This window comes from Mercenaria mercenaria, chromosome 9 (genome assembly GCF_021730395.1).
Source record: "Mercenaria mercenaria strain notata chromosome 9, MADL_Memer_1, whole genome shotgun sequence".
In the NCBI taxonomy this organism is placed as follows: domain Eukaryota; kingdom Metazoa; phylum Mollusca; class Bivalvia; order Venerida; family Veneridae; genus Mercenaria; species Mercenaria mercenaria.
The window spans coordinates 39,692,015-39,717,730 of record NC_069369.1 but is presented as its reverse complement, the minus strand read 5'-3'; the positions used below and the strand labels follow the sequence as shown (position 1 = coordinate 39,717,730).

The 25,716-nt window shown below is 36.2% G+C and overlaps 1 protein-coding gene across 1 annotated transcript in view; it reads right to left on the bottom strand.

Moving 5' to 3' along the window:
• LOC123546920 (BTB/POZ domain-containing protein KCTD9-like) overlaps positions 1-25,716 on the bottom strand; it is a 46,679-nt gene that overhangs the window by 15,084 nt on the left and 5,879 nt on the right. The window contains exons 5-9 of the mRNA XM_053551283.1: positions 20,658-20,719; positions 18,558-18,689; positions 16,861-16,928; positions 13,763-13,858; positions 10,304-10,453 (exon numbers count right to left, since the gene is read on the bottom strand). Of these exons, the coding sequence (XP_053407258.1) occupies positions 10,304-10,453; positions 13,763-13,858; positions 16,861-16,928; positions 18,558-18,689; positions 20,658-20,719 (508 nt within the window). The remainder of the gene's footprint in view (positions 1-10,303; positions 10,454-13,762; positions 13,859-16,860; positions 16,929-18,557; positions 18,690-20,657; positions 20,720-25,716) is intronic.

Sequence of the window (25,716 nt, the reverse complement as noted above, 5' to 3'; positions counted from 1 at the left end):
TTTTAATGTTCTTTCTGTTTTGTATCATAGCCATCCATATATGGTAGTTGTAGGCATTCCACATTGCCATATACAGCAGTTCAGCGAGTACTTAAAATCCTTGCTTCACAAATGTGTAAAGCCCAGGTAAAACAAGTGAATGAAGTATTGCCATGCAATACAAAGTCCCCTACTGGAAGGCACCTAATTTTCTCTACTGCAGTATAACATAATGAACTGATATCTGTCAATGATGTATAAACAATATTGTACTACATATACAATATGTTATAACAACACACTTGGATTAAAATGTGCATATATAAAAACCCACAGTTGTTTTAATATTGAATTTTTTTGGCTGATTATAAAAATGTTATCATGTAAGTTATTTATAGTAACAACACAAAAAAAAAAAAAAAAAAAAAAAAAAAAAAAAAAAAAAAATCTATATAATGTAAGTCCACAAGAAACTCTTAACCAGGTAGAGATAGGTCAAAATACACCTAAAAATTGGATGTAACATGCATGCTATACCACAGAAAAGTGGTCTCGATTTTTCTCTACCGCCAGTAATAAAAAAGTTACAATAAAATCTATTTATAGTAACAACAAAGGGACGTAATTCTAAAAACAAGGGTGCCTCATGGTGGTGAACATTTGGTCCAAGTTACATCAAATCCCTCCATGCATGAAGAAGAAATATTCCGTACAAAGTCATTCTTGAATTTGACCTTTGACCTCTAAATATGACATTGACCTTAGACCTAGGGACCTGGTTCTTGCGCATGACATGTTGTTTCATCCAGGGGAATATTTGTGCCAACTGTTATCTAAATCCTGCTTTGCATGACAAAGTTACAGACCAGACAGGAAAAAAATCCTCTTGACCTTTGATCTCAAAGCGTGACCTTGACCTTTAAGCTAGGGTACTGGGTGTTGCGCATGACACGTCGTCTCATCATGGGAAACATTTATGCCAAGTAATATTGTAATCCCTTGATGGATGACAGAGTTCTGGATCGGACAGGGAAAAAACCTTATTGCCATTGACCTCAAATTGTGACCTTGACCTTTGAGCTAAGGGTCTGGGCTTTGCGCATGACATGTTGTCTCATCATGGGGAACATTTGTGCTAAGTAATATTAAAATCCCTTCATGGATGGCAGAGTTATGGACGGGACAGGAAAAAAACTCTGTTGACCTTTGACCCCCAATTGTGACCTTGACCTTTAAGCTAGGGGTCCGGGATTTGCGCATGACACATCGTCTCATCATGGGGAACACTTGGGCTAAGTGATATTAAAATCCCTTAATGAATGTCAGAGTTATGGACCGGACATAAAACAGACCCTGTTCATGCTATGTTAACATCTGACTGCTAAGTGTGACCTTGACCTCTGAGCTAGGGGTCTGAAAGTTGTGCATGACACATCGTCTTATTATGAGGTACATTTGTGCCAAGTAATATTAAAATCCCTTCATAGATGGGAGAGTTATGGACCGGACAGGAAAAAAGCCTTGTTGACCTTTGACCTCCAATTGTGACCTTGACCTTTAAGCTTGGGGTCCAGGTTTTGCGCATGACACGTCGTCTCCTCATGGGGAGCATTTGTGCCAAGTACTATTAAAATCTCTTCATGGATGGGAGAGTTATGGACCGGACAGGAAAAAAGCCCTGTTGACCTTTGACCTCCAATTGTGACCTTGACCTTTGAGCTAGGGGTTAGGGATTTGCGCATGACACATCATCTCATCATGGGGAACACTTGTGCCAAGTAAAACTAAAATCCCTTCAAGGATGGGAGAGTTGTGGACCAGACAGGAAAAAAGCCCTGTTGACCTTTGACCTCCAATAGTGACCTTGACCTTTGAGCTAGGGGTCCGGGTTTTGCGCATGACACATCGTCTCATCATGGGGAACATTTGTGCCAAGTAATATTAAAATCCCTTCATGGATGACAGAGTTATGGACCGGACACAAAATTGCGGACTGACGGACAGACGGACGGACGGAATGACGGAAAAGTGCATTCCTATAGTCCCCGAAACTGGTTTTCAACCAGTAGGGGACTAATAAACCAATGCTAGAGCAGAAAATCAATAAAATACACTTCGCTGTCTACTGTTCCAGACATGCTGGCATACTTTCCTATCCAACAGTGCAGTAACTAGCGTGGGGGTATTAAATACCTGCACACTTCTAGTTACCGCACCCTGTACTCAGTGTATACGAATTACCTGCACCTAATTTGTTAAGAAAAAACACCGAGCTGTGATACAAGTACAAGAGCTGTCACAGGAGACAGCGCGCTCGACTATTTCGATGCTGGATAGTGAAACTGAAACTAAAGCTGTCACTGGAGTGTTTAATGACTCCAATTGTGGATGAAGATATTGCACAATAGCCTGAGTCTATGTCAAAAATATCAACTTCAAGTAATAAAAGAGGTAAAGATAAAATGTATCAAAACACTATATAAGTATATCCTAAGCAAAAAGGGGCATAATTCATTAAATATTGGTGCCAGAGTTGTGCAGCTTGTGTCATATAGTGTAGGTGATGATGTTGAACAACTATTTTAAGTTTGAATCAAATCCATTCAGTAATTAAACAGAGACAGAGTGAAAGTGCATCAGAACTTTAACCTAAAATTTTAAGTAAAAAGGGGGAATAATTAATGAAAAAATTGGTGCCAGAGTTATGCACCATGCGTCATATGGTGTGGGTGATGATGTTGAACAACTATTTTAAGTTTGAATCAAATCCATTCAGTAATAACAGAGACAGAGTGAAAGTGCATCAAAACTTTCACCTAAAATTCTATTTATTTATTTATTTATTTTGTTGGGTTTAACGTCGCACCGACACAATCTTAGGTCATATGGTGACTTTCCGGCTTTAATGGTGGAGGAAGACCCCAGGTGCCCCTCCGTGCACAGTTTCATCACGAGCGGGCACCTGGGTAGAACCACCGACCTTCCGTAAGCCAGCTGGATGGCTTCCTCACGTGAAGAATTCTACCCCTCAAATGAGGTTTCGAACCCACATCAATGAGGGGCAAATGGTTTGAAGTCAACGACTCTAACCACTCGGCCACGGAGGCCCCTCTAAAATTCTAAGTAAAAAGAGGAAATAATTCATGAAAAATTGGTCCCAGAGTTATGCACCTTGTGTCATATGATAAGGGTAATGATGTTGAACAATTGTTTAAGTTTGAATCAGATCCATTCAGTAATAACAGAGATAGAGTGAAAGTGCATAAAACTTTAACCTGAAATTCTAAGTAAAAAGGGGAATAATTCATGAAAAATTGTGCCCGAGTTATGCATCTTGTGTCATATGATGTGGGTGATGATGCTGAACAACTATTTCAAGTTTGAATCAAATCCATTCAGTAATAACAGAGGTAGAGTGAAAGTGCAACAAAACTTTAACCTGAAACTCTAAGTAAAAAGGGGGAATAATTCATGAAAAAATGGTGCCAGAGTTATGCACCTTGTGGCATATGATGTGGGTGATGATGTTGAACAACTATTTTAAGTTTGAATCAAATCCATTCAGTAATAACATAGGTAGAGTGAAAGTGCATCAAAACTTTAACCTGAAATTCTAAGTAAAAAGGGGGATTATTTCATGAAAAAAATGGTGCCAGAATTATGCACCTTGTGTCATATGATGTGGGCGATGATGTTGAACAACTATTTTAAGTTTGAATCAAATCCATTCAGTAATAACAGAGATAGAGTGAAAGTGCATCAAAACTTTAACCTGAAAATCTAAGTGAAAAGGGGGGATATTTCATGAACTATTGGTGCCAGAGTTATGGCCCTTATGACAGATGATGATGAGAAATAAGTATTTCAAGTCTGAATAAAATCCATCAAGTAATTACAGAGATAAGTTGAAACAAGAGGACCATGATGGTCCTGAATCGCTCACCTATCTCCACATGACCCAGTGTTCAACTGAGTATGACATCGTTATTTCTATTATTTGACATAGTGACCTAGTTTTTGAGCACATGTGACCTAGATATCATCAAGATAAAAAATTCTGACCAATTATCATGAAGATCCATTGAAAAACATGGCCTCTACAGAGGTCACAAGGTTTTTCTATTATTTGACCTAATGACCTAGTTTTTGAAGGCACGTGACCCACTTTTAAAATTGACCTAGATATCATCAAGGTGAACATTCTCACCAATTTTCATGAAGATCTCGTGAAAAATATGGCCGCTAGAGAGGTCACAAGGTTTTTCTATTTTTCGACCTACTGACCTAGTTTTTGACTGCACATGACCCAGTTACAAACCTGACCTAGATATCATCAAGCTGAACATTCTCACCAATTTTCATGAAGATCCATGGAGAAATATGGCCTCTAGAGAGGTCACAAGGTTTTTTCTATTTTTAGACCTACTGACCTAGTTTTTGACCCAACGTGACCCAGTTTTGAATCTGACTTAGATATCATCAAGATGAACATTCTGACCAATATTCATGAAGATCTCATGAAAAATATGGCCTCTAGAGAGGTCACAAGGTTTTTCTATTTTTAGATCTACTGACCTAGTTTTTAACCCCACGTGACCCAGTTTCGAACTTGACCTAGATATCATCAAGGTAAACATTCTGACCAATTTCATGAAGATCCATTGAAAAATATCGCCTCTAGAGAGGTCACAAGGTTTTTCTAATTTTAGACCTACAGACCTAGTTTTTGACCGCACATGACCCAGATTCGAACTCGACCTAGATATCATCAAGGTGAACATTCTGACCAATTTTCATGAAGATCCATTGAGAAATATGGCCAATAGAGAGGTCACAAGGTTTTTCTATTTTTAGATCTACTGACCTAGTTTTTTGACCCCACATGAACCAGTTTCGAACTCGACCTAGATATCATCAAGGTGAACATTCTGACCAATATTCATGAAGATCTCATGAAAAATATGGCCTCTAGAGAGGTCACAAGGTTTTTCTATTTTTAGATCTACTGACCTAGTTTTTAACCCCACGTGACCCAGTTTCGAACTTGACCTAGATAACATCAAGATGAACATTCTGACCAATTTTCATGAAGATGCATTGAGAAATATGGCCTCTAGAGAGGTCACAAGGTTTTTCTATTTTTAGACCTAATGACCTAGTTTTTGACCCTACGTGACCCAGTTTCGAACTTGACCTAGATATCATCAAGATAAACATTCTGACCAATATTCATGAAGATCTCATGAAAAATATGGCCTCTAGAGAGGTCACAAGGTTTTTCTATTTTTAGACCTACTGACCTAGTTTTTGACCCCACATGACCCAGTTTTGAACTTGACCTAGATATCATCAAGGTGAACATTCTGACCAATTTTCATGAAGATCTTGTGAAATATATGGCCTCTAGAGAGGTCACAAGGTTTTTCTATTTTTAGACCTACTGACCTAGTTTTTGATGGCACGTGACCCAGTTTCGAACTTGACCTAGATATCATCAAGATGAACATTCTGACCAACTTTCATAAAGATCCCATGAAAAATGTGACCTCTAGAGTGGTCACAAGCAAAAGTTTACGGACGCACGGACGCACGGACGCACTGACGCACGGACGGACGACGGACGACGGACACCGCGCGATCACAAAAGCTCACCTTGTCACTTTGTGACAGGTGAGCTAAAAAAGAAAAAGTGCACCAAAACTTTAACCAAAGTGGGGACGCGGAAAGACGCCGATGCCGACGCCAGGGCGAGTAGGATAGCTCTCCTTATACTTTGTATAGTCGAGCTAATAAAAGGGACATAATTCATGGAATATTTCTGCAAGTATATTGCAACATCTGTCATACCATATGACATATACATGTAATGTGGAACAACTACATTCAGTTTGAATCAAATCTATCTAGCAACCAGAGCTGTCTGTTGTAGAACTGATGGAAGTATGGGGTCAAAATATTACCACAGATTTTAAGACAAAAGAAGAACAAGAGAGTCATTGACCCTAAAGCACTCACCTGTGTACAAGGCTTCAAGTGTGCTTGTTACAATGTATAAGTACAGAGTTAGGTTTCTTTTATGTTAACCTATATTACATACATGTCACACACACTTCTGAACCTAGGGCAATAATTTGAAAAATTACGGTAGGCATTACAAATCTGATATCACATGTCAAATATCAGGGCTCTAGCTATTATTGATTCGAGAAGAAGATTTTCAAAGTTTCTAATATAAAAGCCTATATAAATACATGATAGACACAGGGGTGTGGCCATCTTTTGACCTTAGGGCAATAATTTGGACAAGTATGGAATACATTAAGGGAAAAGTGACCATGCCCCCTGGCAGCCATGTTTTTTGAAAATTCCAAATAATTTGAATAAGCTTGGTAGAGGGTCACACAAGAAGCATTTGTGTCAAATTATTTTAAAATCAGGGTGGCAGTTTCACACACGAAGATTTTTAAAGTTTCAACTATATACTTATATGGAAAAGTGACCACACTCTCTGGTGGCCATGTTTTTTGATGAATCAAAATAATCTGAACAATCTTGTTAGAGGGTGACATAAGGACTATTTGTGTAAAATTATACTAAAATCGGGCCAGCAGTTTCACACAAGATTATTTTAAAGTTTCCAATATATACATATAAGGAAAAGTGACCATGCCCTCCGGCAGCCATGTTTTTTGACAAATCAAAATAATCTGAACAATCTTGGTAGAGGTTCACACAAGGACCATTTGTGTAACATTATTCTAAAATCGGGCCAATAGTTTCACACAAGAAGACTTTTAAAGTTTCTACTATATATGTACATACAGGGAAAAGTGACGGCACCCTCTGGCAGCTATGTTTTCTGACGAATCAGAATAATTTGAACAACCTTTGTACAAGGTCACACAAGGACCATTTGTGTAAAATCATACTAAAATTGGGCTGATAGTTTCACACAAGAAGATTTTTAAAGTTTCCACTATATACATATAGGGAAAAGTGACCACGCCCTCTGGCGGCCATGTTTTTTGACGAATCAATATAATTTGAATAATGTGGTAGAGGGTGACATCACATAAGGACCATTTGTGTGAAATTATTTCAAAATCAGACCATTGGTTAAGGAGGAGATGTTGTTTGAAGATTTTTCTATTTTCAGCTCTGTCAGCCCCTATGTCAACCAAGCGGAACCGTTCGTTCAAATTTGGTAGAGGACCATCCATACCAAGCTTCATCAAAATTCATTCAGTGGTTATGGAGGAGATGTCTTTTAAACAAAATTGTTGATGACAGACGGACACACTACAGATACAGTATGATCACAATAGCTCACCCTGAGCATTGCTCAGGTGATCTAAAAATGGATAAGACAAACAATGTACCTGTATTTGTGGATTTGGATAAGTCTTGTACTATATGGTAATATGTGACCATGACGATAAACAAGTGTTCAAAGTTTCAAAGTCATATATCAAACAGCTTAGACATAATATGGAATGGTATGCGAAAGTTAACTAATTTCTATGTCAAAAAAGGATCATAAGTAGACTTTGATGGTAAACAAATGATTTCAAAGCCATGACAAACAGGTTAGGCAAAATATGGACTGGCATGAAAAATTTAATTGATCTCCAAGTCCAAAAGGGCCATAATCAGCCAAAATAGTTGACAAAGTTATGTACTCTTGCCTACAGATGGAGATCATGACATTAGATAAGTGTTCAAAGTTTCAAAGCCACATGTCAAATAGTTTTGACAAAACGTGTACTTGTACGAAAACTGAACCAATTTCAATGTCAACAAGAGCTGTCCGTAAGACAGCGCGCTCGAATTTTCTCAGTGCTTGACTCTGAATTTGAGCTTTGCCAGGAAAAAAAAATCCAAGTTAAAAAGGGGCATAACTCTCTTAAAATTCAAATTATAGTTATGAGAATTGTGTCTCCTGGTGTAGACTTTGATAGTAAATAACTATTTTGAGTTTCAAGTCAAAAGCTTTAATAGTAACAGAGATATTTGACTTATTCAAAAATTTTAACAAAAAAAATCTAAGTTAAAAGGGGCATAATTCTGTCAAAATTCAAATCTGAGTTATGGGGATTGTTTCTCCAGGTGTAGACTTTGATGGTAAATAAGTATTTTGAGTTTCAAGACAAAAGCTTTGATAGTAACAGAGATATTTGACTTTATCAAAAACTTTAAGTAAAAATTCTAAGTTAAAAAGGGGCATAATTCTGTCAAAATTCAAACGAGAGTTATAGGGATTGTGTCTCCTGGTGTAGATTTTGATAGTAAATAACTATTTTGAGTTTCAAGTCAAAAGCTTTGATAGTAACAGAGATATTTGACTTTATCAAAAACTTTAAGTAAAAATTCTAAGTTAAAAAGGGGCATAATTCTGTCAAAATTCAAATCAGAGTTATGGGGATTGTTTCTCCTGGTGTAGATTTTGATAGTAAATAACTATTTTGAGTTTCAAGTCAAAAGCTTTGATAGTAACAGAGATATTTGACTTTATCAAAAACTTTAAGTAAAAATTCTAAGTTAAAAAGGGGCATAATTCTGTCAAAATTTAAATCAGAGTTATGGGGATTGTTTCTCCTACTGTAGACTTTGATAGTAAATAAGTATTTTAAGTTTTAAGTCAATAGCTTTGATAGTAACAGAGATATTTGACATTATCAAAAACTTTAACCAATGCCGACGCCGACGCTGGGGCGAGTGCAATAGCTCTACATTTTCTTCGAAAGTCAAGCTAAAAAAGGGCCATAATTCAGCCAAAATAGTTGACAGAGATATGTGCATCACAACTTTAATCTGAAAATCTTAGTAAAAGTAAGGGATAATCAATAAATATTGGTACCAGAGCTATGGACCTTGTGTCATATGATGTGGGAGATTATGTGACACAACTACTTTCAGATTGAAGATTGAACCAAATCCATACAGAAATACATGAGATAGAGCGAAAGTGCAAAAAACTTTAACCTGAAGTTTTAAGTAAAAAGGGGGGATAATTCAAGAAATATTGGTGTGAGAGTTATGGCCCTTTTGACAGATGATGTGGGTGATGATGAGGAATAACTATTTTAAGTTTAAAGCAAATCCATCAAGTAATTACAGAGATAAGGAGAAAAAAGAGAAAGTGTAAAAAAAACTTTAACCAAGGTGGGGACACGGGAAGACGCAGACGCTGGGGTGAGTAGGATAGCTCTCCATATACTTTGTACAGTCGAGCTAGAACAGGGTTCATACAGGCAAGCTGTAGCAAAAATCAAGGACTTTTCAAGGACAGAATAAGCTACCTTCAAGGACTTATAAGAAACAACTTGTAAACTTCCTGTTAACTACATGAAAATTTTGCTACTATAAATACTATTATATGGACAATGTGAATGCATCCTTTTTTTTGTGTTACTAAAATACCCTGAAATCCTGAAAATAAGCCAGTTTTGAAAATAAGCCAGTCTCGAAAATAAGCCACCATTTCACTACAGGCAAAAAGGGCTCATAAATAAGCCGCACTCAAAAATAAGTCGTCCAGGTTTTTGGAGCAGTAATAGTGTAAATGACTTTGTTAGGTCACCATATAAGATAGAAAAGTAACCAAAAGTAATCAACGTGTACATAGCAGATTATTTCCATCTGTTTTAGCGATAAAACTTACACTTAAAACATAATGCAAGTTGTGCTGATTTTTAAAAGCCTACACAAATTAAAACTTTAAAAGCAATAAAATTCCTGTCTCAAACACTTCTTGTCACGTCAGTAATTAACATGGCCAGTATTTATAACACAATGCAGTGTTTATCACATATTGTGTAAGTTATTCATATCCGTTGGCCGATTAAATATTTGTTTGTTAGGCAAGACAAAACATTTTAATGCGTGATTATCTGTTAGCATCGGATTATTTTCAGTATTTAATAATGTCAATGTTTGTACTAAAAAGCAAAATATATGACATCCATATCTTCAGCATTTTGGTACTCGAAAATACGCTGGTTTTTAAACCGTTACTGAATATATTTACTCAAAAGTTTGCCGGACTCAAAAATAAGCTGGTCTTGATAATAAGCCACCAAATTCTTACGAAAATTTAAAATAAGCCGCAGCTTATTTTCGGGATTTCAGGGTAATGTATGTTAAAACTGATGTGTTGATTGAACCAAGTGGCAGTTTATCATCAATTCACCCACTTAAATCCATAAGTATCTAATTTACCGAAACTTGTACCATCCACAAAATCTGAAAAAAAAACACCAAGTTTCATTTGAATTACCTGGAAACTGTAGAGGTAGATGTGCAGATGTTCAGAAACTATACTTACATCAAGCACAGCTCTCGACAGGTCAGACCTCTCAAAATTACAATAGGACAAATTGGCACCACTCAAATTGGCATTTTTCAGTATTGCATACTTGAAGTTTATCCCTCTCAAATCTAACTTGGAGAGGTTGGCACCAGCAAAATTCATTCCCTACAACGATAACATGATTAGAATAATAATCAAAGGGCCATTCATTCTTCAAATAAAATATTCAACACTCCATTAACAACATAAAATGTAACTCATATTTCTGAGTAGTTTTTAAACAAGAGCCGTCACAGGAGACAGCTCGCTCAACTATTCCGATGCTAGATTTTGAAACTTGACACATATGAGGAAGCTGGAGCTGCCATTGGAGTGTTTAATGACCCTAATTGTACAGTTTCAAATGTACTTAGTAATAACAGAGGTAGAGGTTAAGTTTAGCAAAACATTAACTAAGTATAAGAGGGCCATAATTCATGGAAACTTTCTGCAAGAGTAATGCACCATGTATCATATCATGGGGCTTATGATATGTAGGTGATGATGCGAAATGACCATTTTAAGTTTGAATCAAATCTATTTAATAACAACAAAGATACGGTGAAAAAACAACAAAACTAAAATTCTAGGGCAAAAGGGGACATAATTCATGAAGTATTTGCACCAGAGCTTGTGTCATATGATGATGATGATGATGTTGATGTAGAACAACTACTAAATTAAGTTTGAATCAAATTCCAGTTAGTAATAACAAAGATATAGTGTAAGTGCATGTAAATCAATCTGAAATTCTGAGTATAGAGGGGTCAAAATCCAAGAAAAATTGGTGCCAGAGTTATGTACCTTGTGTCAAATGATGTAGGTGGTGACATAGAACACATATTTTAAGTCTGAATCAAATCCATTTAGTTATAATTGAGATAGAGTGAAAATGCACCAAAACTTTTACTGATTTGAGAGTTATGGCCCTTGTACCATATGATGTTGGTGTTGATGTGGAATAAGTAATTTACATTTGTAACAGATCCATCAAGTAATTAAAAAGATAAAGAGAAAGTGCACCAAAACTTTAACCAAGTGTGGACGCGGAACATACACTGACACCAGATCGAGTAGGATAGCTCTCTGGATATTTTGTATAGTCAAGCAAAAATGTATGTTTTGAAGAAAAACAGAAAAACTGATTAGTTAATTCTGTGATATGCTTTTTACTTTTACATTGAACAAAAGAATGAGTGCATATTTCATGATGCAAAGATAATAACCTTTTTATTACATAATTTTGTATCTACAATGACACTAGCATTAATAAAATACAATATCTGCTACACTGACTGTTATTTCAAGTTTATTCTATTTCTGTACCCTTATAAATATCTACTATATAAAGTCTAAACTTATAATCAGGAATTTCAAATGAATATAAATGAAATCGGACTAAAAGAATTTAAGAGTACATGAAACTTGTCAAGACTGTTATTAACAAGAGCTGTCGGATGACAGCGCGCTCGACTATTCGAAGAATTAATTGAAGAATGGGGTCAAAATATTTCCATATATTTTCAGACTAAACAAAAAAATGGATTAAACAAAAAATGTTCCTATATTTGTGGATTTCGATTAGTCTTGCACTAAATGGCAATGTGTGACCATGATGGCAAATATGTTAAGTTATATGTTAGGCAAAACATGGACTTATATGAAAAATTTAACTAATTTCCAAGTCCAAAAAGGGCCATAATTCAGTCAAAATAGTTGACAGAGTTATGTACTCTTGCCTACAGATGGAAATCATGTTGATAAACTAGTGTTAAAAGTTTCAAAGCCACAGTTCAAACGCTGACTTGTAAGAAAAACTGAACAAATTTCAAAGTCCAAAAAGGGCCATAATTCAGTCAAAATAGTTGTCAGAGTTATGTACTCTTGCCTAGAGATGGAAATCATAATGATAAACAAGTGTTTAAAGTTTAAAAGCCATATGTCAAATAGTCTTGACAAAACATGGACATATACAAAACAGAACCAATTTCCAAGTTCAAAAAGGGCCATAATTCAGCCAAAAAAGATGAGACAGTTACGTACTCTTGCCTATTGATAGAGACTATTATACTGAACAAGATATAAAAGTTTCAAAGCCATATGTCAAACACTACACAAAATATAAACTGGTACGAAAAACTTAACCAGATTTCTAAGTCAAAAGGGGCCATAATTCAGTCAAAATGCTTGATGGAGTTATGTACTCTTGCCTACAACTGGATATTGTGATGGTAAACAAGTGTTGAAAGTTTCAAAGCTTTATCTCAAAAGACTTTGTCAAAATGTGGACCGGTACGAAAAACTTAACCAAGATTTCTTTGTCAAAAAGGGGCCATAATTCAACCAAAATGCTTGATGGAGTTATGTACTCTTGCCTACAACTGGACATGGTGATGGTAAACAAGTGTTGAAAGTTTCAAAGCTTTATCTCAAAAGACTTTGTCAAAATATGAACTGGTACGAAAAACTTAACCAAGATTTCTAAGTCAAAAGGGGCCATAATTCAGTCAAAATGCTTGACAGAGTTATGTACTCTTGCCTATAACTGGACATGGTAATGGTAAACAAGTGTTGAAAGTTTCAAAGCTTTATCTCAAAAGACTTTGTCAAAATGTTGACTGGTACGAAAAACTTAACCAGGGTGTGACGCCGACGCCGACACCGTGGTAAGTAGGATAGCTCTACTTATTCTTCGAATAGTCGAGCTAAAAAGTAGTCCCATGTTTTCTGTTTGTTTCTTAAGGCATACAATTTTACAGCTCTACCTTTTAATAGCTAGTGTAAGTGTATCCCAAGCACAAAATATCTTGCGGGTAAGCATATGACTTCTTTGAACTGAAGAAAATAAGCAATATCTCAAAACAATTCTTCCGGAAAAATCTCTTCTTAAAGCAAATCTAGTATACTAGCGATAGTGTATAGTATCAAAAAGTACATACAGGCTGCCTAGCATACCCTGACAAAAAATTAGGGCTAATTTTAGGGCAATTTGTACAAAAAAATAGGGCTAAAATTAGGAATTTGGTACAATTTTAAGGAAATTTTAGGGCTAAATTTAGGAATCTTCAAATTAAAATATGGACTTTAAAGACCATGTAATGTGCTTACCTTTATGTGATTGACATAAAAGTAACTCACAAATAGTGCTTTATTTACAGAAAAGACGTCTACCACTGGTAAACTGCTTTGAACTGTGCTAAACTGTTTTTTTCTGAATTAGAAGAACTTTTAAACAACATTTAAAACATTTTCTCTTTTTGATCATTGCAAAAAAGTTAAAAAATTAGGAATTAATTTGTGTGAAAAAATAGGGCCTTTTTAGGAATTTCCTTTGATTTTTTAAAAAAAATAGGAATTTTAGCCAAATTGAAAAAAAAATAGGAAAAAGTAGGAATTTTAGGGACGCTAGACAGCCTGTAACATATTTCAACATACCTGACAACGCAGTTCTTTGTCTGTTGATGTTGCCAACAACTTCATCACAAACTCACGACGACTGATCGGTGTCTGATCTTCAGGGGGCAATTCACTCTATAGAGGATAAAAATCAATATTTCATATATTTATTTAACCTTCTGCCTGCTAAATTTCTAAAATGAACTAGTCCATCATTCAATTTGGGCAGTACCATTTATTAATTGAAGGGAACTGTTCAATGAAAATTTACTGACTGAACAGTAAACAGTGCAGACTATGATCAGACCGCACGGACAGGCAGGCTGACCTTTGTCTGCACTGGTCGCAAAGGCAAAATCACTTGCTGACAGTCTAGACAATGTTTTCAAAGCTGTTTTATGTCTTTATGTTTATAGTAATGAATGAGATGTTGTTCATGTTTTTATTTCAATATATAATGTGTTTGTGTGTGTTCTAGGTTAGCGTCTTTTTCACCAATCATTCAGTCACATAAATGACAGTCTACTTGTAGCAGTGACTACAACCCCAAACTTTATAGCGCTGCCTCACTAGAATATCACGCCATAGACACACAACTTAATACCCAACCCAGTCACATTATACTGACAGCAGGCTGACCAGACCTAGAACTATCCACTTAAAGCATAGCTGAAGCGAAGAAACTACTAGTACCATTTTTTTATGTCCTTGATACAACAAGAGCTGTCACAGGAGACAGCGCGCTCGACTATTTCGATGCTGGATTGTGAAACTGAGTACATCAGAAGAAGCTGGGGCTGTCACTAGACTGTTTAATGACTCCAATAAGAATGAAGATACTGGACAATAGCTTGAGTCGATGTCAAAAGTATTAAGTAATAAGAGAGATAAAGAACATTAAATAAGTATATTTCTAAGCAAAATGGGGGATAATTCATAAAATATTGGTGCAAGAGTGATTTTTGCACCTTGTGTCATGACGTGGGTGATAACAACTTCAAGATTGAATCAAATCAATTCAATAATAACTGAGATATAGTAACAAGAGGGTCATGATGACCCTGGATTGCTCACCTGAGTAATATGAGCTACATGTTTCAAATGTCAAACTGATGATTTTTAGATGTACAATCAAGTAACCCTTGGGGCGGGACCAATTTTACCCCGGGGGTCATCATTTGAACAATGTTTGTAGAAGTCTACTAGGCAATGTTACATATCAAATATCTAAGATCTAGGCCTTCTGGTTTATTTTAAGCAAATTTATGAAGACTTCTCTATGTACAATCAAGTAACCTCTTGAGCTGGGTCAATTTGACCCGGGGGAGGGGGGGGCGCGGGGGTCAAGATTTGAACAAATTTTGTAGAGGTCCACTAAGCAATGCTACATGTCAAATATCTAAGCTCTAGGCCTTCTGGTTTATTTTTAGAAAATTCTGAAATTTTGGGGCGGGGTCAATTTGACCCCGGGGGTCATGATTTGAACAGATTTTGTAGAAGTCTACTAGGCAATGCTACATGTCAAATATCTAAGATCTAGGCCTTCTAGTTTATTTTTAGAAAAAAAATATAAGATTTTTCTATGTTAAATCAAGTGATCCCTAGGGCGGAGTCAATTTTGACCCCGGGGATCATGATTTGATAAATGTTGTAGAGGTCCACTAGGCAATGCTACATGTGAAATATCTAAGCTCTAGGCCTTCTGGTTTATTTTTAGAAAATTTTTGAAGAGTTCCCTATGTAAAATCAAGTGACCCCTAGGGCGGGGTCAATTTTGACCCCAGGGTCATGATTTGAACAACTTTAGTAGAGGTCCACTAGGCAATGCTACATGTCAAACATCTAAGCTCTAGGGCTTCTGGTTTTTGAGAAGAAGATTTCTTTAGATTTTCCTATGTAAAATCAAGTGACCCCAGGGGCGTGGTCAATTTTGACCCCGGGGGTCATGATTTGAACAAATTTTGTAGAGGTCCACTAGGCCATGCTACATGTGAAATATCTAAGCTCTAGGCCTTCTGGTTTATTTTTAGAAAATTTTTGAAGATTTTCCTATGTAAAATCAAATGACCCCTGGGGCAGAGTCAATTTTGAACCCGGGGGTCATGATTTGAACAAAGTTTGTAGAGGTCCACTAAGCCATGCTACTTGCGAAATAGCTAAGCTCTAGGCCTTCTGGTTTATTTTTAGAAAATTTTTTTTAAGATTTTTCTATGTAAAATCAAGTGACCCTTTAACATGAAATTCTAGGTAAAAAGGGGGGATAATTCATGAAATATTGGTGCAAGAGTTATGGCCCTTGTGTCATATGATGTGAGTGATGATGTTGAATAACTATTTTAAAATCCATTTAGTAATAACTGAGATAAGAATGAAAGTGCATGAAAACTTAAATCTAAAATTCTATTCAGTAAAAGGCGGGCATAATTCATGAAATATTGGTACCAGTGTTATGGACCTTGTGTCATATGATGTGTGTGATAAGGTGGAACAACTATTTTAAGTCTGAATCAAATCCATTTAGTAATAACTGAGATAGAGGGAAAGTGCATCAAAACTTTAACCTGAAATTCTAAGTAAAAAGGGGGGATAATTCATGAAATACTGGTGTGAGAGTTATGGCCCTTGTGCCATATGATGTGGGTGATAATGAGGAATAACTACTTTGAGTTTGAAACAAATCCATCTAGTAATTACAGAGATAAAGTGAAAGTGCATCAAAACTTTAACTAAAGTGCGGACACGGAAGGACGCCGACACTGGGTCGAGCAGGACAGCTCTCCATACTTCGTATAGTCAAGCTAAAAATGCGCCTAGGTAGCAAACCCAGGACCTCCCACATTCAAAGTCGGTACTCTACTACTAAGCAACCACTGCAGTTTCAATTTATAATCAACACAGAATACTAACTACTGCAATAATGACTAACAGTGAAAAACATTTCAAGCATGTCCAGGAAAACTTAGACAATTATTGGAGAGCTTATATGATCAAATTCAACTCATACATCCTTACTTCTACTAGCTTACTCTTTGAATGTTTGTTATATAATGTTGCATTACCTCATTTTCTTGAGTAATTTCAACTTCCTTATAAAAACACAAGTTAAGTAAATTGTCAAAGAACATGGTGATACTAACCTCTATGGTAGCTTCTAAAGTTTCTATTAAAGAAGTCAAGCCAAAGAATTTTGCTTCTTCTAGAACACCTGAAACAGCAGCAGAAATCTTTAATTATAAATATACAGAAAACATACAGAGAAAGACATGTCCTTCAATAAGTGCTAGACAATAACGAAGCTGAACAGTCTCTATTTTCCCTTGCTACACCCAGAGGAAGTCTTGCCCCAGTACAGCCCTTATAGCCAAGCAATACTTGCAAGTCCCAACAGGCCCTCCATATTTTACAACTGTAACAGCTTGGCATACTGTGAAATCATTAATATTCGTGGGGGATTAATTTTCGTGGATTTCGTGGCTGAGTCAATCCACGAATTTTAATCCCAACGAACAAGTAAAATTCCCATTCATTTTATGTTCAAAAGTTGAAATCCACGAATTCATATCCCCACGAAATTGCAGTTTTGACCAAAACCACGAAATTTCATGCCCTAGAAATTAAGTGATTTTACAGTATATGTCATATAATTTTAACTGTATTTATTTTAATGATCTAGACATATTTAGGACATTCTTAATATACAAGAGCACCGCCTTGCGGGTGCTGACGCTCATCTGATTTTTTTTGTGTAATAGAAATATTGTCCTACCCATGATTTTCTAAGTCTAAAAAGGGCCATCATCTTGCAAAAAGCAGGATAGAGTTATGTTCTTGATGTACAGTGTCCACTTATGATGGTGAAAAAACTGTTGCAAGTTTTAAAGCAATAGCTTTGATAGTTTATGAGAAAAGTTGACTTAAACATAATACTCAACCAAGAAAATGATTTTCTAAGTCCAAAAGGGGAAATAATTATTGCTTGCTGTTCAGGGTCAGCTTATGATGGTGAACAAGTGTTGCAAGTTTCAAAGCAATAGCTTTGATAGTTTAAGAGAAAAAGTTGACCTAAACATAAAACTTAACCAAGAAATCTGATATTTTCTAAGTCCAAAAGGGCCATAAGTCTGCAAAAAGCAGGACGGAGTTATGTTTCTTGCTATATCAGGGTCAACTTATGATGTGAACAAGTGTTGCAAGTTTTAAAGCAATAGCTTTGATAGTTTAGGATAAAAGCTGACCTAACATAAAACTTAACCAAGAAAACTGATTTTCTAAGTCCAAAAGGGGCAATAAATCTTGCAAAAAGCAAGATGAGTTATGTTTCTTGATGTACAGGGTCTGCTTTATGAGGGTGAACAAGTATTCCAAGTTTCAAAGCAATAGCTTTGATAGTTTAGGAGAAAAGTTGACCTAAACATAAAACTTAACCAAGAAATCTGATATTTTCTAAGTACAAAAGGGGCCATAAATCTTGCAAAAAGCCAGATGGAGTTATGTTTCTTGCTATACAGGGTCAGCTTATGATGGTGAACAAGTATTCCAAGTTTCAAAGCAATAGCTTTGATAGTTTAGGATAAAAGCTGACCTAAACATAAAACTTAACCAGGCAACGCCGACGCAGACGCCGACGCCGACGCCGACACCGACGCCGACGCCGACAACCGCTCAAGTGATGACAATAACTCATCATTTTTTTTCAAAAAATCAGATGAGCTAATAAAACTACAGCCAACAATAAACATCAAGATACTTTAGAATGTCACAATGACTTCTCATCATGCTCCACTAAATGTTATTTAAAGCATGTGGTAGCATGAGAATGTCTGACAGAAGTTACCTTCAGCACTGATATGCTTGTCCAGTATGAGCTGACCATGCCGCAGATAGTTTAAGATTGGCTCAAAGTAGCGAGGGCTTCTATCAATAAGGTATGCACCAGTACCATCAACAGAGCTACACCACGATTCATCTGTAATAACGAGAATACATAAAATCAATGGATATTCCCTGATATGATTATTGCATGTTAAAAGAACAAATTTAAAGTGGAATTCACTGTCTGGGCACATTTTCTTCTTGAGAGTGAAGTATCCTATGAATTTTCCCTGTATTCCAGCCAGCGATTGCTGAGAAATACTCTGCTAACTAGGATGGCGCTAAAGTTTACTAATGTTGAAAAGTTAAAGGGCAATAACTCTGTCAAAACAAGAGCACTGCCTTGCGGGTGCATATGCTCATTTGATTTTTTGTCTCTGTATAACAGAAATATTGTCCTACCCATGATTTTCTAAGTCCAAAAGGGGCCATAATTCTTGCAAAAAGCAATGTAGAGTTAAGGTACTTGTTGTGCAGAGTCAGCTTATGATGGTGAACAAGTGTTACAAGTTTCAAAGCAATAGCTTTGATAGTTTAGGAGAAAAGTTGACCTAAACATAAAACTTAACCAATAAATCTGATATTTTCTAAGTCAAAAAGGGGTCACAATTCTTGCAAAAAAACAGGATGGAGTTATGTTTCTTGCTGAACAGAGTCTGCTTATGATGGTGAACAAGTGTTACAAATTTCAAAGCAATAGCTTTGATAGTTTAGGAAAAAAGTTGACCTAAACATAAAACTTAACCAAGAAATCTGATTTTCTAAGTCCAAAAGCGGCCATAATTCTTGCAAAAAGCAGGATGGAGTTATGTTTCTTGCTGTACAGGGTCAGCTATTGATGGTGAATAAGTGTTGCAAGTTTCAAAGCAATAGCTTTGATAGTTTAGAAGAAAAGCTGATCTAAAGATAAAACTTAACCAGGCAACGCCGACGCAAATCAAGTGATAACAATAACTCATCTTTTTTCTTTTTTTTCAAAAAATCAGATGAGCAATAAAATGACCAGAACATGAAGATTATATACACATCTCCTCTTGGAAGTGAAGTTTCCTATTTCAAATTTCAATAAATTCCAACCAGTGGTTGCTGAGAAATACTCCGGACAAGAATTGGTACTAATGTCAAATACTAAAAGGGCAATAATTTGATAAAGAACACGAAGATGATATGCACATCAACTCTTGGTAGTAAAGCTTCCTATAAAGTTTGGCTCTACCTATTAAGTATGGCTAAATTCAAACTAGTGGTTGCTGAGAAATACTCTGGACAAGAATTAATCTATAGTATACTACTGTTGAATAATCAAAGGACAATAACTTGGTGAAAAATCACCCAACCGCAACACGAAGATACAGTTTCGCACACGAAGATATAGTTTCACTAAATTCTAACCAATGGTTGCTGAAGAATTCTCCAAACAAGGAAAGCTTGACTAACAGACGGAATGGTGACTATATGCTTCCCCTTCTGGGAGCATAAAAATCACTTGATGGATGGCAAAGCTGTGGACTGGACATGAACATATGGACAGTCAGACAGATGGAATGATAATGTAAAACACAATCCTACAGCCCCCAAAAACTGGTTTAAAACCAGTAGGGGACTAATACACAGTAGAAATTTGATTAATTTTTATAACCATTATTAAGTTTAATATGGGACAATCTAGAAAAACTTGGGTGATAAAATATAAATACAAACATTCAGTAATGTAAACAAGCACTGGATTTGAACACAGTTTTTGACTAGAAATATACTAGCCCAGTTTGATTATATTTTGTAATCTATGTTCAATGGCATTCAATACTACAGTTAAACTTTCTTTGCTCCAACTCCGATAACTGAAACACCACCCTTGCTGGAACTCATTATCAGGCCCAAGCAAAATCTCTATATAATGTACAAGTTTCATTGGTTCAAACAACCAATAACTCGAACAAATTTTGACAGTCACATTGAGTTCAAGCGAATGATGTTTGACTGTATTTGTAAAGGAATAAAGAAATTATTCCTCATACTCATATTTTAGGCCTTAATGCTGATTATAGTATAAAAACTATACCTGGATCATCAGAGAACATTGCTGACAGCATGCTGCCTGGGTGTTGTTGTGTAAGTGTGCTCCTGAAAGAGAAGCAAATTCATTCTTGTAAGTCATGCAAAACAGTTCTTATATCAAAGCATGAGCAAGTCACTGGTCCTTCATAAAGTACTAATATAATATCAGCTACAAAAAAGCAATATTATTATAATGTAAAATGACTATCCCAAGCACTAAAGTTCCCCTACCAAAAAGGACATATGTCATTATTGCCACCATAGGAACCACACACTAAACTGAAGGCCTTGCATACTTTCAAAATAATCAATCATCTATATACCAGGTGTCATGGAAAAGTTTCTTGTTCTCTTAACCAAAACATAGGATCTATCTTTTGTGACTGATGGAATAACAGAAAAGGGAATATAGCGCTTATACTACAAACTGACTTCCATCTACCATATACCTCAGGCTTTATGAAAAATAGCCTTGTACTTATTAGTAATTACAGGATCCCAATGTGTGACAAACTGATGGATGGATGGGGAAGGCGGGTTGCAAATCATAAGTCCCCTCTGGTAAAACAAATAATATTGAAAAACACCCTTTAAAAGAAAACATCATTTTTCATAAAGCTGCATATGCCAGAAGATGCTGATTATTCTATAAAACATCTGTTACAAGAAACTGTTTATAGTCCAAATGGATTTCATTCTATAACATTACATCTGCACATAACAGAGCATGTTTGATTTTTTTCAGTGTAGCATTGAAATATCTTTCACTCATTGAACACCAGATGCAATATTTACACATGTGGTAAAATATGTGAAAGACATTCTAAGATCTTACATGTAAAACAATTCAGTTTTTTTCAATGGTTTTAACTGCATTGTACTAACTTTGTAATTATGTACCTGGAAAATATATATATATTTTTTTTTCAATTCAAAATTACCAGATACCAATATACTTCACTCAAATATTTCCATAATTCACTGAAAAACTAAAACAGCATGAAATATATATCGACCTAAAGCCAAAGGTTTAACAATTTAGTTCTTTGGCATAATTATGTCAGGTTTTCATCTGAGATACTTTTTACAGGATGTTTCCCATGGGAAGTATAGGTTGTGACTCTATTAAAACAACCACAGTTCAGTTGGTGGTGTAGTCATTTTATTTGTTTGTTTGTTTTAGCTTTAACGCCATTTTTCAACAGTATTTCAGTCATGTAACGGCAGGTGTAGTCATTTTAGACATAAACATTTCAAACGTATGAAACACTGTAAATGAAAGAGTACATTTTGTAAATACAAGATTTGAGTAATTTTTATTTAGGTATAAAATACTATATTAGTTTCTTTTAAGAGATACAGATGAACACTTGAGGTTGCATGGTGATAAACAAAACATTTAAGTCTCTCGGGGTTTTCAAGCAATCAAAGCATAGAAGATACAAGGAAAACAATTTGGTGAACACATGAGCTGCTTGAGTGAGTCTTGTTTATGGAACCATCAATGCTTGAGTGAACTTAACCAAAAATTACTAAGTCAAACAAGAGGACCATGATGGTCCTGAATCGCTCACCTCTTCCCACATGACCCAGTTTTGAGTATGACGTCATATTTTCTATTATTTGACACAGTGACCTTGTTTTTGAGCTCATGTGACCCAGTTTTGAACTCGACCTAGATATTATCAAGATAAAAACTCTGACCAATTTTCATGAAGATCCATTGAAAAATATGGTCTCTAGAGAGGTCACAAGGTTTTTCTATTATTTGACCTATTGACCTAGTTTTCGAAGGTACGTGACCCTGTTTTGAACTTTACCTAGATATCATCAAGATGAACATTCTCACTAATTTTCATGAAGATCTCATGAAAAGTATGGCCTCTAGAGAGGTCACAAGGTTTTTCTATTTTTATACCTACTGGCCTAGTTTTTGACCGCACGTGACCCAGTTTCGAAATTGACCTAGATATCATCAAGGTGAACATTCAGATCAATTTACATGAAGATCCATTAAAAAATATGGCCTCTAGAGAGGTCAAAAGATTTTAATAATTTTAGACCTACTGACCTAGTTTTTGACCGCAGTTGACCCAGTTTCAAACTTGACCTAGATATCATCAAGATGAACATTCAGACCAACTTTCATACAGATCCCATGAAAAGTATGGCCTCTAGAGAGGTCACAAGGTTTTTTTTATTATTTGACCTACTGACCTAGTTTTTTAAGGCACATGACCCAGTTTAAAACTTGACCTAGATATCATCAAGGTGAACATTCTGACCAATTTTTATGGAGATCCATTCACAAGTATGGCCTCTAGAGAGGTCACAAGGTTTTTCTATTTTTAGACCTACTGACCTAGTTTTTGACCCCACATGACCCTGTTTTGAACTTGACCTAGATATCATCAAGATGAACATTCAGACCAACTTTCATACAGATCCCATGAAAAATATGGCCTTTAGAGAGGTCACAAGGTTTTTCTATTATTTGACCTACTGACCTAGTTTTTGATGGCACGTGACCCAGTTTCGAACTTGACCTAGATATCATCAAGATGAACATTCAGACCAACTTTCACACAGATCCCATGAAAAATATGGCCTCTAGAGTGGTCACAAGGTTTTTCTGTTATTTGACCTACTGACCTAGTTTTTGAAGGCATGTGACCCAGTTTCGAACTTGACCTAGATATCATCAAGATGAACATTCTGACCAATTTTCATGAAGATCTCATGAAATATATGGTCTCTAGAGAGGTCACAAGGTTTTTCTATTTTTAGACCTACTGACCTAGTTTTTGACCGCACGTGACCCAGTTTCGAACTTGACCTAGATATCATCAAGATAAACATTCAGACCAACTTTCATACAGATCCCATGAAAAATATGGCCTTTAGAGAGGTCACAAGGTTTTTCTATAATTTGACCTACTGACCTAGTTTTTGATGGCACGTGACCCAGTTTCGAATTTGACCTAGATATCATCAAGGTGAACGTTCTGACCAATTTTCATGAAGATCTTGTGAAATATATGGCCTCTAGAGAGGTCACAAGGTTTTTCTATTTTTAGACCTACTGACCTAGTTTTTGATGGCACGTGGCCCAGTTTCGAACTTGACCTAGATATCATCAAGGTGAACATTCTGACCAATTTTCATGAAGATCTCATGAAATATATGGCCTCTAGAGAGGTCACAAGGTTTTTCTATTTTCAGACCTACTGACCTAGTTTTTGAAGGCACGTGACCCAGTTTCGAAACTGACCTAGATATCATCAAGATGAACATTCTGACTAACTTTTATAAAGATCCCATGAAAAATGTGACCTCTAGAGTGGTCACAAGCAAATGTTTACGGACGCACGCACGGACGGATGCACGGACGGACGACGGACACCGCACGATCACAAAAGCTCACCTTGTCACTTTGTGACAGGTGAGCTAAAAAGGGACATAATTTTGTAAAAAAGCAAAGTAGAGATAAGGAACACATGCACTGCTTGTAAGATCATCACAGTGAACAATTTAAGTGTATGAAGTTACCACCTCCCACACTCTCCCCCCTGCTCGTCGCTTCGCGACTCCCAAGTGCCCTTTTGGGCACTAGCACCCTGCCCTTTTCAAATCCTGGCTGGAACACTGCTTTAACCTTTAGCCTGCTGGCGGCAAGTGGTTCTGCCTTTGCGACCAGTGCAGGCCAAGATCATGTGCAGTCTGATCATGGTCTGCACTGTTCGCTATTCAGTCAGTAAATTTTCAGTGAATACCCCTTTGAATAATAAGTGGTACTGCCAAAATTGAATGCTGGAACATTCCATTATAGAAATTTAGAAGGGCAAAGGTTAAGCTAGGGGTCTGAAAGTTATGTATGACACATGATCCCCTTATTATGGAAAACATTTTTGCCTAATAATATTAAAATCCCTTCATAGACTTTGAGCTAAGGGTCTAGGTTTTGCACATCACAAACTGTCTCATTATGGGGAAAATTTGTGCCATGTAATATTAAAATCCCTTCAATGATGAAAGAGTAATGGACTGGACAAGATATTATGGATGGACGGACGGAATGATGGACTGACCGACAAAAAAGCGCTATCCTGTAGTCCCCGAAACTGGTATTCAACCAGTAGGGGACTAATTGTCAAAAATAACCTGTCATCTGTTTCACTGACAGTAAGACGTAATCTGATTACATTACCAAAGAACAAGTTCCTGCTCCTATAGTACCATTGTTAATATTCAGGTATATATCTAATGGAATATTAAGCCCAAGATTTATTCATGTTATTTTAACCAGATAATTAACAGAAACAACTAGAACTATCACTAAAGGTGATGAATGTACCCTCCGCATGCACTGACACAGTACATTGCAATTTGACGCACACAAAATTGCATAATTATGTGGACTGTATGTATATAGACTGTATGTATACAGTATAGTAACAAAAAACAAAGTCCCATAACTATGCAGAATATTTATCTAAAAGAATGTAACATGCACCATGCACAACTAGGGTTGGTACTGATCACTTGTGTGAAGTTTCATTAAATTGTGTGCCAGGGTTCGGAAGATTAGGCGCGCACAAGACTGCATATGCAGACTGTATGTACATAGTATGTTAACAAGAAACAAAGTCCCATAACTCTGCAATTTTTGTCGTTGAAAGAACCTAACATGCCCCATGCACAACTACTGTTGTTACTGATCACTTGTGTGAAGTTTCATTAAATTGTGTCAAGGGGATGAGGAGAGATGGCGCGCACAAGATTGTGTCTATGTATATAATTTAGTAACAAAAAACAAAGTCCCATAACTCTGCAAATTTTTTTTCTGAAAAAACCTACCATGCCTTATGCACAACTACTGTTGTTACTGATCACTTGTGTGAAGTTTCATTAAATTGTGTCAAGTGGATGAGGAGAGATGGTGCGCACAAGATTGTGTCTATGTATATAGTATAGTAACAAAAAACAAAGTCCCATAACTCTGCAATTTTTTTTTCTGAAAGAACCTAACATGCCCCATGCACAACTACTGTTGTTACTGATCA